At 45.6% G+C, this 13,026-nt stretch overlaps 2 protein-coding genes across 2 annotated transcripts in view; one reads left to right on the forward strand and one right to left on the reverse strand.

Annotated features, from left to right (window-relative positions):
* TEX28 (testis expressed 28) overlaps positions 1 to 4,169 on the forward strand; it is a 9,918-nt gene extending 5,749 nt beyond the window's left edge. Inside the window, exons 3-4 of the mRNA XM_044682896.1 lie at positions 783 to 918; positions 3,819 to 4,169. Of these exons, the coding sequence (XP_044538831.1) occupies positions 783 to 918; positions 3,819 to 4,169 (487 nt within the window). The remainder of the gene's footprint in view (positions 1 to 782; positions 919 to 3,818) is intronic.
* Positions 4,170 to 4,813: 644 nt separating this feature from the next.
* LOC123253753 (long-wave-sensitive opsin 1-like) lies at positions 4,814 to 12,416 on the reverse strand. The gene is made up of 4 exons (XM_044682897.1): positions 12,271 to 12,416; positions 11,130 to 11,295; positions 9,634 to 9,873; positions 4,814 to 4,924 (listed from the first exon to the last, which is right to left on the reverse strand). The coding sequence occupies exons 1-4, from the start codon at positions 12,414 to 12,416 to the stop codon at positions 4,814 to 4,816; spliced, it is 663 nt and encodes a 220-aa protein (XP_044538832.1).
* Between the last annotated feature and the right edge of the window lie 610 nt (positions 12,417 to 13,026).

The following is a 13,026-nucleotide window of genomic DNA, read 5'->3' on the forward strand; positions in this document are numbered from 1 at the left end:
AGAAAAGGAGGGAGGGAGAGAGGAAGAAAGACAGAGACAGAGAGGGAGACAGAGAGACAGAGAGAGAGAAAGAGAGAGAGATGGAGAGAGGGAGAGAGACAGAGAGAGAGAGAGATGGAAAGAGACAGGGAAAGGAGGGAAAGAGAGAGAAAAGAAGAGGGAGAGGGAAAGAGAGCAGAGGAGAAGGGAGATCTTCTGATTCTTAGTTTTAAATTTTGATTTTGATTTATGGTGCAGGAAGTGGAATGCTGAATTTGGAGTTTGTGGAGCTAGGTTCAAATCTTGGCTCTACTACTTTTGTAACTTTGTACAAGTCACTTAACCTCTATGGCTTTTGTTCTTTCCTGAGTAAAATGAGTGGCTTGGGCTGGAAGGTCTCTAAGTTCCTTTCCAGCTTTAAAGCTCTCCTTTATTTTACATGGAGGAATGGATGTTAGTAGAAATGGGTCTCAGGAGGCATTGTTGGAAGGAGATAGGGTTTTAGTGGGGGAGCTTTAAACCTTTCCCTTCCATCTTAGTATCAATATTGTATACTTTCAATGGGGGATAAGTGACTGGCCCAAGGTCACACAGCGAGGAACTGTCTGAGGCCACATTTGAACCCAGGACTTCCTGTCTCTAACCACTGAGTGCCCTAGCTGCCCCTTAGTTGAACTTTAAAGGAGAGAAGAAAAGGAGAAGAGGACCCCAAGGATTTTCTAGGCACCAGAGAAGTGGTATTTAAAATAAGCTCCCCAACACTATTTCCTGAAATGATTTAACTTTCTTTTTTCACACTTAAGGCAAAACACGATTGAGGAACAGGTCAATGAGCACGTGCAGGGGCAACTGGATGATATTTCCCGTATTAAGCAGAATTTGGCCTGCACTGAAGAGAAGATGATCTATCTGTCCTATGAGAGAGCCAAGGAGATATGGGTGAGACCTTAGGGGCATGATGGGAGAGGGGGGTGAGGCTTTTCTCTCAAGAGCAGAGGAAGAGAAATGCTGGAAGAATAGGGTACAATTACCAAGTACAAAGACTGAGTCCCCAAGCCAAGCATTGTGTTCTAAATCTAGCCCAAATGTGCTACTACTCCAAAGGGTCTGTAACCTCCCTGGTGTGGGTAACCACTCCATCGGGCTAGCTGATTGTCAGTTCTCCTCAGCGGGTCCCAAGCTGGGGTCTTCCTCAAGACCTCTTGAAATTGCTTTTTTAACCCCTTACCTTCTGTTTTAGAATCAGTACTAAGTACCAGCTCCAAGGCAGAAGAGCAGTAAGGGCCAGGCAATGGGGGTCAAGTGACTCACCCAGTGCCATCCAGCTAGGAACTGTCTGAGGCCAGATTTGAACCCAGGGCCTCCAATCACTAGGCCTGGCTCTCTATCCACTGGGCCACCCAGCTGACTCAAGTCCTCTTGACACTGTAAGAAAGTTAGTGTTTAATTCAGAGCTGGCAAGGTCTCAACCTTTGGCATAATGGAAGATATCGGACCCTCTTTAGTTGAGTGGGTTAGAATCTCCTACTGATACTCCATATTGCAGACCATTCCACAGCAGCCGAACACATTTTTATTGTACAAAGAACATGAATGAGACGCTCTGGAAGAGTTACTTTGTGAAGTTTTCAGCCCAATTACTTTTCCCACCCATTCTCCTGACCTTCTCCCAAAATGGAGAACTTCTGAGCTTCCCTCTGGGGATGAGGTGAGGAGGGCACAAAAGGGTTCTGTGCCGGAGTTACGAGCCTGGCAACTCTCTTCGAAGGCCAGTGGCCTCAATCAGTCCAGAAAGAGAAATCCTGTGAGGCAGGGGCTTTGCCCGCCCTCCAGGCTGTCAGCTGATCCAGCTTTCATAAAAGTCCATGGTCTGGTGCCCTAGAGACTGGCTTTGCTCTGGATCTGATTCATCCTAGCACTACTGAGTCTGAGGCCCAGTGGGCAGTTTGCAGCCCCACTCTGGGCCTGAGCGCTCTCCTGCTAGGTAATAATAGGCATTTGTGCGCCAGAACAGAAGTCTGTACCGAAGCTGCTGCCTTCTGTGGCCAGCTTTGCGGACAGAGCACAGCTCGGCCTTTCTCCTTCTTTCCGATCTGCACCCAAAGGTCACAGCAGGAAGTCTTTTCAAGGGCAGGGGAAATGGGAACGTGAGAATCAATCACCAGGCACCTGCATCCACATCTACATTTGGCTTCTTTTTACCCCTCCCTCCCACCTTGTCTCCAGGCACATTCCCCATCAGCACTTCCACAGGGTTATTGGGAACGCTTGCTGTATTCCCAAGGCTAAGGACCACCTCGAGTCCCTTCTGATCAGTTCGTTTCATACAGTTCCGATCCCACGGATCTAATTCTTAACCCTTGCTGCTGTGGTACAGACCTTTGATTTCAATTCTTAGCATAGAAAAGCCCCCTTTAACATTATAGCTCCATAAAGGATCTACCTGTCCAAAAATATTTCTAGCAGCTCTTTTTGTGGTAGCAAAGAACTGGAAATTGAAGGGATGCCCATCCATTGGGGAATGGCTGAACAGAGTATGGCATGTGGTATATGATTATTTTATATATATATACTCTTGTGCTATAAGAAATGACAGTGGGATGGGGCAGCAGGGTAGCTCAGTGGATGGAGAGCCAGGCCCAGAGACGGGAGGTCCTGGGTTCAAATCCGGCCTCAGACGCTTCCCAGCCATGTGACCCTGGACGAGTCACTTGACCCCCATTGCCTACACTCTTCCTCCAAGGAGCCAATACACAGAAGTTAAGGGTTTAAAAAAATAAAAAATAATAATAAAAATAGAAATGACAGTAGGGATGGTTTCAGAAAATCCTCAGAAGACCTAGAGCAGCTGATGCAAAATGAAGTGAGCAGAACCAAAAGAACAATGGAAACAGTGACAATATTGCAATCAGGAAAATCAGCTGTGAAAGACTTAGCTATTCTGACCAGCACAATGATCCACCCCAACTCCAAAGGACTGACGATGAAAAATAAGAGAGCTGATGAACCTTGAAGTCCATTTTTTTTCCTCTTCCTTTATTTTTCTTGCTTTTTTTTTTTTCAGAACATGGCTAATGCAGAAGTCTGTTTTACATGCCTGGATATGTAAAATCGGCATCGTATTTCTTGCTTTCTCCATGGGTAGAAGAGGGTTGGAGGGAAGAGAGAAGTCGGAACTAAAAATTAAATTTAAGATACAGCGCCATCATTCATCTATTACCTACAATCTTTGACAATTGCTAAGAGTACTGAGTGCTTAAGTGATTTGTCCAGTCATCTATCCAGCAGTCAGAGGCAGGAATTGAATCTGGGTCCTCCTGGTTGTCAAGCCAACCCTCTGTCCACTCCACCACTTTGCCCCTAAATCCCCACTGGATTGGCAGAGCCTCTTGCTCACAAGGATGAGAAGAATCACTGGATCACAATAGTCTCTCCATGACTGGAAACGCCACTCAGGGTGGATGCCTCCAACCCGAGCGGGTGGCAGAGAGTGAAGCATTTCTGATGCATTTCTCTGGTCTCTTCCCTCTTAAGAGGAAAATGTTCGATTCGATTCGATCCAAGGGTTGATTTTCTTCTTCTTACATCGTTACCATTTCCCAGTGACTCCCCCATGCCCAATGGAATCCTTCTTTGTAGCAAAGTACAACTAGGCTAAACAAATGAACATATTGGTCTTGCCCAGCGGTGTATGCCTCACTTTCTACCTCTAGTTTGTGACTTCCTAATCTAGAGGCAGCAGGGATACTTCTCTAAAGGGCCTAGAAGCAAGTGACTAGAAGAATACGCTTAAGGTCTTCTGATCCATACATATGTCTGTGTACTTTTGTCATCCGCAGGAGGTGATCGAGACCTTCGAGAACCGAATTTCCAAGCTAGAGACCCAGCAGCTAACAGCCCAGTTAGAAATGACCGAGAAACCCCAAAGCCACTCCCAAGTCTTTTTATTTAGGTTCATGAGCTTGCTCCTGACTTTGACCACCATTGTCCTCATTTGCGTGTCTACCATCTGTAGCTGCCACTTGCCTTTCTTCAAGTGCCGTCTACGAGCTTGTATCATCCTCTTGCTCATTGCCCTGGGAATAGTCGCCTGGCAGGAGTGGTACAACATCCCACACATGCATTGGCATGAATGGTTCTTAACGAGGTGGAAATCGTATTACAAAGATTCCAGGCCTGTGCCGTGCTGAGCTTAAAAGGGTCAGGACACCCCACCCAACCTGGGCATGCCTACTGGGTATCTCCTTCTTTCTGTCCAAAGCCAACTGGGCAGCAGCGGGAGTGGCCAATCCTCTTTTCCCTCTTTCTGCTGCTATGAAGTCTGCAAAAACCCAGTATCTCCCCAGAGTTCTCTCCTCTCCTGGTTATCCCTTCCCCAAAAGTGGGGGATTCAGAGAAGGGAGGAGAGCGCCAGGCTCGACTTTCCTGAGCGTTTGAATATTAAAAGCTAAGAAGTAAGAAATCTATCTCCCTTGTGGGTGCCTCTTCCTTGGACCTTCTTTGCCCTCTGTTCCACCTCTGTTTTGAGAATGGGGTGACCTTGGCAGCCTTAGACTCTGGCTGCCCAGAAAGGAAGGAATGGAGTCTCTCAAGCAACTGGAGACTCAAAAGGGTTTGGAAAGCGCCCAGGAGAGTAGGATTGGCAACCTTTGTGGCCGGTCGCCCAGGAGAGGAGAATCCACACTTTGTTCCACAAGGCTGGGAAGGAAAGAGGGCAGGATGAGGGGGGGAAGAACTGCAAAGACCGAGGCCTGGAAAAGTGGAGATGAGGGTCTTGTTTCTGGATGAGGCACAGTTCTTTGTTCTCAGGCCTTGGGGTGAGGAAGGTGGGAATTTATGCGGGCGCCACAGAGGAGACAGAAGAGACCTCTGTCTTAGAGGTGCTGGAAACTTCAGAGCCATCGTCCACCTTCTTCCCAAAAAGCTGTAGGATGCAGGTTCGGAACTGGAAGGACAGAAAGCATTAGCCAGTGGTGCAAAGTGGCCCCACGTTTAGTATTCGATTCAGCGCGTGTCCTCAGAAAAACTTCACAATCCTTCCTTTCGACATGGGCACTGTGCAGAGATGGCAGGGACTCTGCACCCCTTAACTCAGGTAGGCTGTGAACAGGGAAGCTCCCTTCCCCCTTCCTGCCCTTGTGACTCTCCAGGCAAAGACCATCATCCTGGGACCATCCTTTAGGTTGAGATAGACCAAGAGATACACCTCCTGGCCACGTCTTGAGAGCCGAAGCCCTGAGGATCTGGGGCCGACCCCCACCCACCGGATGCCTGAGTGCGAGAAGTCAAGTGCCCGTGCTCGCTGTTGTAAAGAATATAAAAACCCCTGACTGAAGCTTTCAGGGAGCAACTGCTAGAGCTGTTCCACTCATGCTGCCGTGCCATGTCTTGGGAGCAACCCCCTCCCAGGCTGCTCCACTCATGCTGTCTTGCCAGCCATTGATCCGATGTTACTAATAAATCTTTCTTTTTACTTTTAAGCTAAGTTTGGAGTCCTCTCATTCTTGGGAAAGGTTTCTTTCCCGAACCCAGGGGTTCCCCACCCCCAGAACGCTTTCACTTCTACCTTCTTCCGACTTTAAGAATAGACCAACTAGACACCAAGATGGAATCCGTAAGAAATCCCATCAATCTAATCATAATAATAGGTGACATTTACGTAGTACTTCGCAAATTGTCTTGTTCGACTCTCACCAACAACCTATTAGTGTCCCCACTTTTCAGATGAGGAAACTGAGGTTAGGCAACAGTGTCACACAGCTGGTAAGTGCCAGAGAGGTTGGCCTCCAGTCTAGATCGACCAACAACAAGTCGACCACTCGGTCCATCACACGAGACTTCAGAGGGAGCATTCCTTATGGCTCTGGCACCTTGGACAGCCCCTGGCCTCTGCTAAAAATGGCCACCTTTGGGACACTCATTGTGAACCACCACAGGATGTTTTGACATATCTAGGTGGGAAAGGAGCGTCTAGAAAAAACCTCAAGGAAGTGTCACGGGCTGCTCTTTCCCTTTTTCTGTCTCATTGCTCATGGGGAAGGTAAGAAGAGGAAGTATTGAGTGGGTCTTTCTCTGTTATACTACCTCTCTACCCTTCATTATTACTACCGCTACCACTACCACTACCACTACTACTACTACCACTACTACTACTACTACTACTACTAATAATAATAATAATAATAATAATAATAATAATAATACCCTTCTCCTCTACCCAGAAGGGCTACTTGGATCGAGAGGTTTTTTTTTTTCTCTTTTACCAGTCAGTACCTGAGGAGATCTGGGCAGCCTTAGCTTCTAAAAACAAGTTCATCCTAGCTGGGTGACCCTGTGTCAGTCATTTAACCTCCACTGCCTAACCATTACTTCTCTTCTGCCTTGGAACCAATACACGGTATTGATTCTAAGATGGAAGGCAAGGTAAAAATAAACAGGTTATCTCATCATATCCAAACTGATCCCAATATTTTTGTTTTTAATTAGCCTAAAAGGAATTAGCAAATTCCTTTTAGGCATGGCCTAGCCATGCCAGATCTCAAACTGACTATAGAGCAGTAATTATCAAAACAATCTGGTACTGGCTAGGAAATAGAGTGGTAGATTAGTGGGAAAGATTAGGTATACAATACACAGTAATAATTTAGTGTTTGATGAACCAAGTTTTTGGAACAAGAACTCACTATTTAACAAAAACTGCTAGGAAAACTGGAAAGCAGTTTGAGAGAAACTGGTATAGACCAGCACCTCACACTATATACCAAGATAAGGTCAAATGAATCATGACTTTCAAACAACACTGAGGTACCACCTCACACCTAACAGATCAGCCAATATGACAGTAAAGGAAAGTGATAAATGTTGGAGAGGATGTGGCAAAATTGGGACACTGATGCATTGTTGGTGGAGTTGTGAACAGATCCAACGATTTGGAACTATGCCCAAAGGGCTATAAAACTGTGCATACCCTTTGATCCAGTCATAACTATACTGGGTCTATATTCCAGAGAGATAAAAAAGGGGGGAAGGGCCTACTTATACAAAAATATTTATAGCTGCGCTTTCTGTGGTGGCAAAAAATTGGAAATTAAAGGGATGCCCATCAATTGGTGAATGGCTGAACAAAACTTGGTATATGATAATGATGGAATACTATTGTACTATAACGAATGATGAACAGGATGATTTCAGAAAGAGCTGAAAAATCCTATGTGAACTGATACAGAGGGAAATAATCAGAACCAGGAGAACATTGTACACAGCGAAAGCAATATCATACAATGATCAACTATGATAGACTTAGCTACTCTCAGCATACAATGATCTAGACCAATTGAGAATGACTTATGACAGAGAATGCTATTTAATTCCAGAGAAAGAACTGTTGGAGTCAGATGTAGATCAAAGCATACTATCTTTCATATCAGTATATTTACAGTTTTATTTGGGGGTTTTGGTTTTATAAGAGTATTATTCTCTTACAACAATGAACAATGTGGAAATAGGGTTTGCATGATAATACATATATAGCCCAGAACAAATTGCTTACCATCTTTGGGAAGAGAGAGGGATAGGGTTTGGATCTTATAACTTCAAAAAGCTTATGTGGAAAATTGTTGTTACATATAATTGGTAAAATAAAATATCTTTTAAAAATGAGTCATGATTTAGACATAAAGAGTGATATCATAAGTGAATTAGGAGAGCATGGATAGTTTGCCTGTCAGATCTCTGGATAAGGGAAGAAGTTTTTTCCCTATATTTTATTTTAATAGCAAATTTTCACATACATTTTCTAAAGTTCTAGGATTCATATTGTCTCCCTCCCTTCTTCCCTTCCCCCCGCCCCACCGTCCCAGACAAGCCATTCAATCTGGGTTATACATGTATTATCACTCAAAATATATTTCCATTTTATTCATTTTTGTAAATGAATAATAAAACCAAAACTCCAAATCGTGTACCCGAATAAACAAGTCATAAATCCTATGCTTTCATCTGTATCCTGACCCCAATGGTTCTTTCTCTGGAGGTGGAGGGTATTCTTTTTCATAAGTTCCTCAGAATTGCCCTGGATCATTGTATTGCTTTTAGTAGCTAAGTCTATCACATTTGATCATCCCACGATATAGCTCTTATTGTGCATAATTGTTTTCCTGGTTCTGAACATTTCACTCTGCATCAGTTCGTGGAGGTCTTTCCAGCTGTTTCTGAAATCCTCCTGTTCATCATTCCTTATAACACAATAGTATTCCATCACCATCATATACCATATTTTGCTCAGCCATTCTCCCAATTGAGGGACATCGCTTTAGTTTTCAATTCTTTGCCACCACAGAAAGTGCAGCTATAAATATTTTTGTACAAACAGATCCTTTCTCATATTTTTCTCTTTGGGATACAGACCAAGCAGTGGTATGGCTGGATCGAAGGACGGGCAGTCTTTTAAAGCCCTTTGGGCATAGTTCCCAATTGCCCTCCAGAATGGTTGAATCAATTCACAACTCCACCAGCAATACATTAGTGTCCCAATTTTGCCACATTCCAAGGGGAGAATTTATGACTAAACAAGAAATGGAGGGCATAATGGGATATCAAATGGATAATTTCGATTACATTAAATTAAAAAGGTTTTCACAAACAAAACCAATGCAGCCAAATGAGAAGGAAATCAGAAAACTGGGGGGGCGGGGATTTTTACGGCAAATTTCTCTGATAAAAGGCCTCATCTCTCATATACAGGAAGAAATGAATCAAATTTATAAGAATATAATCATTCCCCAACTGACAAATGATCAAAGGGATATGAATAGGCAGGTACCAAAGGAATCAGCCTCGCCTCTTTGGTTTTTCTTGATATAATAGCCTGCTATTTCATTAATATAGGGAAACTCTTGGTAAGTAAAATCCCTCTAATGATATACACTGACAATTTTCCTGTAACTTATAGTCTTAGTGGATATCCTAAGGCACTGAGAGGGTTAGTGACTTACCTAGGGTCAAACAGCCAATCAGAGGCAAGATTTGAACCCAGGTCTTCCTGACTTGAAGGTCACTGCACCACTCTTATTAGTATTGGTGTTAATATTGGTAAAAGTATTGTTACATCAGTGACCTTGGGCACTTCCTCTATCTGAACCTCAGTTTCCTATCTGTAAAATAATGATGTTGGATTAGATCAGTGTTGGCGAAGTATTGGCACACGTGCCCAGCCAGCACAGGGGAGCTGCTCTATTCCCCCTCTTACCAGTGCCTGAGGACATTCTTTGCATGCCCCATCCCTCTATCTAGCCCCCAGAAGTAAGCACTTCCTCCCTGTGCTCTCTGGGGTAACGCAGGGGAGCTCACAAGCAGCTTGAAGTTGCAATTTGACCACAAGAACTAGTCTTTAAGGTCTCTAAATCCCATGATCTTCTGACCCTAATCTATGGCTGAGAAGTCCTAACAGGTTCGTGAGGGCTGTGCATGATGTAGCAACCACCACGCTCTCCCACCAACTGTCTCTGGCCCTCAGGGTGCTTGTCAGAGATGAGGTAGAGGTAGTAGGTGGTATGGATCACTGATTGGCTCAGTCCCTTGTGGCTATTTCCAAGGTCACTGACATGGAGGCTGGGAGGGCTAAATTTTGAACCCAGATCTTGTGGTTGTACTTACCTGCCGGTTCATGAAGACATATATGATGGGGTTGTAGATAGTGGCACTCTTGGCAAAATAGGCAGGAAGAGATGCTGTCAAAGGGTGGAAGGCGTAGCCAGGGTTTGCTGCTGCAAAGCATGCAAACAAGGTATAAGGACCCCAGCAAAAGCAGTAAGCAAGGATCATTACCACCACCATGCGAGACACTTCCTTCTCGGCCTTCTGGGTAGACTCTGATTCCTTCTGTTGCTTAGCAACCTAAGACAAGGAGGTAATAGACAATGAGGTACCCACAGACAAGAACCATCCTTAGGACACAGCAAACCGGAAGGACTGTCCTGGGCCCTGGGCCTTAGGATCCCCCACACAGGGGACAGGCACTCAAGGAGTTCTTTGGGTGAGGATTATCATCCAAAAGATTGATGGTTTTATTGTCATCATCATCATCACCCTTATTCTTATTATTAGTCATTATTTGACCAGAAAAGACAAGAGATGTTGGGAGGAGCACATAAGACGGTGTACAGGATGTAAACTAGGCTTGCCACAGAAACCTCAGCTGTTATTCTTACTTGGCACAGTCATCTTTAGACAGCTAGCTGGCATTGCAGTGGCTAGAGTGTGGGGCCTGGAGTCAGGAAGAGCCAAGTTCAAATCCAGCTCAGATACTAGCTGTGTGACCCTGGGCAAGTCATTATCTGAACCTCAGCATCCCCTCCTAATTTAGTTATCAGGATACCTCCAGTATCTCCCTCCTAGGATTGTTGTTGAGACAACCACATGAGAAGTGTTTTCTAAACACGAGTTATTAGAATGTAGCATTATTATTAGCTGAGTTGCATGGGGCTCCTTTCTATTTCCACAGTTCATCTAAAGAGATTGAGGGGCAGCTGGGTAGCTCAATGGATTAAGAGCCAGGCCTAGGGACGGGAGGTCCTGGGTTCAAATCTGGCCTCAGACACTTCCCAGCTGTGTGACCCTGGGCAAGTCACTTGACCCCCATTGCCTACCCTTACCCCTCTTCCACCTAGGAGCCAATACACAGAAGTTAAGGGTTAAAATAAAATAAAATAAAATAAAATAAAATAAAATAAAGAGATTGAGGAAACTGTTAAAAGAGTCTCTCAGTGGACTGATTTGAGTCCTCTAAATTGTTTCCAGTCTTAGTTCTGCTGCTTATTGCCTACATGACTTTGGGCAAGTCTTGCCTGGGCCTCAGTTTCCTCCTCTATAAAATGGGGAAGTTGGAGCAGCTGGTCTCTGAGGTCCCTAGAACTGGAGTTCTAAATGATCCCACAACCTGCTCCCTCCTCCTTTGGGCAGTCCTTGGCACTGGATATTTTTCCCAGCCTGAAGAAGGAAGGAATGAATGAATGAATGAATGAATGAATGAATGAATGAATGGACATTTATATAATCACACAGTGCTGTAACTGCAGACTCTTATTTGAGGCTAGCAGGACAAGTGCCAGAGCCCTCGGTAAGATGGCTTTTGGAGGTGAAAAGATACTCACTGCCCGGATGGCCAGCCACACTTGGATGTAGCAGAGCAGGATGATGCTGAGAGGAAAGATACAGCAGGTGGCCATGAGGACAATCATATAGGACTGAACGCCAGGATCGGAGCTGCCACTGAACACATCGGGGCCACAGGATGTCTTCAGCCCATGAGGCCAGTACCTGGGAACAAAGTGACAAGAATGAAGCGGGAGGACAGAGTAGACCCCCCCTGGAAGACCCCGTGATGTCATGTGCCCTCAGCACATGGGCCTTGGTGTGGCACATGACCTCTGGAAGTGCCACATGGGATTCAATGTTGTCACATGGCTTTGGTGCAGTCGCATGACCTCAACAGTGTCACACAACTCTAACACGTGAGTTTCAACAGTACCACATGACCTTGGCACGTGGACTTTGGTGCCATCATGTGACCCCATGTCAGTAGTATCATATGACACAGGCACATGAGATCTGGAAGAATCACATGACCGCGCTTTGACAGCATCACATGAACTCTGTGGGGTCACATGGCCTTGGCCCATGGGGCTTCAGTGCTGTCACATGACCTCAGTGGAGTCACAAGACTTAGGCACATGGACTTTGGTCACCTCACATGTTAGCAGTGCCACATGACCTCGGCACATGGCTTTGGTGCTGTTGCATGACCTCGGCAGTGTCACGTGACTCTAGCACATGAGTTTCAGCACATGGACTTTGGTCCTATCATGTGACCCCATGGCTGTAGTGTCATGTGACACTGCCACATGAGATTTGGCAGTGTCGCATGACCATGCTTTGACAGCATCACATGAACTCAGTGGGGCCATGTGGCCTTGGCCCATGGGCTTCAGTGGTGTCACATGACCTCAGTGGAGTCACAAGGCTTCAGCACATGGACTTTGGTCACCTTACATGATGTCAGCAGTGTCACCTGACCCTGGCACATGGGTTTAGCAGTGCCACATGATCTTGGCACGTGGACTTTGGTGCCATCATGTAACCCCATGTCAGTAAGGCACGTGAGATTTGGCAATGTTACATGACTGCGCTTTGACAGCATCACATAAACTCAGTGGTGTGGCCATGGGCTTCAGTGGTGTCACATGACCTCAATGGAGTCACAAGGCTTCGGCACATGGACTTTGGTCACCTCACATGATGTCAGCAGTGCCACATGACCTGAGCACATGACTCTGGTGCTGTTGCATGACCTCAGAAGTGTCACGTGACTCTAGCACATGAGTTTCAACAGCACCACATGGCCTTGACATGTAGACTTTGGTCCTATCATGTGAGCCCATGGCTGTAGTGTCATGTGACACTGCCACATGACCGTGCTTTGACAGTATCACATGAACTCAGTGGTGTCACATGGCCTTGGTCCATGGGCTTCAGTGGTGTCACATGGCCCTACTCCAGCAGAGTCACATGACCTGGGCACATGGGCTTCAGCCATTTCACATGATATTGGCGTGTGTACCTTCCTTGGTGGTATCACATGACCCTAGCACATGGGCTTTCATCATGTCACATGACCTCAGCAGAGTCACATGGGCCTCGGTCCTGTTAGATGACCTTGGCCCATGGGCATTGGTGACATCACATGATCTTGACTCATAGGATTTAGTGATATCACATGACCGTGACATGCAGGCTTTGACTTAAAAGTCAGCAGGAGCTCTGGCCTACAATAGAGGCAAGGTCTTGCCCAGGACCAAAAAATAATGGGCAGATCCAGGATCTGAGGCCAGATCCTCTGACTCCAAGCTCCACGCTCTTTCCCTTGAACCAAGACAGAAAGCATGTATTAAGCACCTGTTACATACCCAGCCCTTTGCTAGGCACTGGGGATCCAAGCTAGTCTCTGTTCTACTGAATGATGACTGAGGAATGCTCTTCCTGTCGCTTTAG

This window comes from Gracilinanus agilis, chromosome X (assembly GCF_016433145.1).
Source record: "Gracilinanus agilis isolate LMUSP501 chromosome X, AgileGrace, whole genome shotgun sequence".
NCBI lineage: Eukaryota > Metazoa > Chordata > Mammalia > Didelphimorphia > Didelphidae > Gracilinanus > Gracilinanus agilis.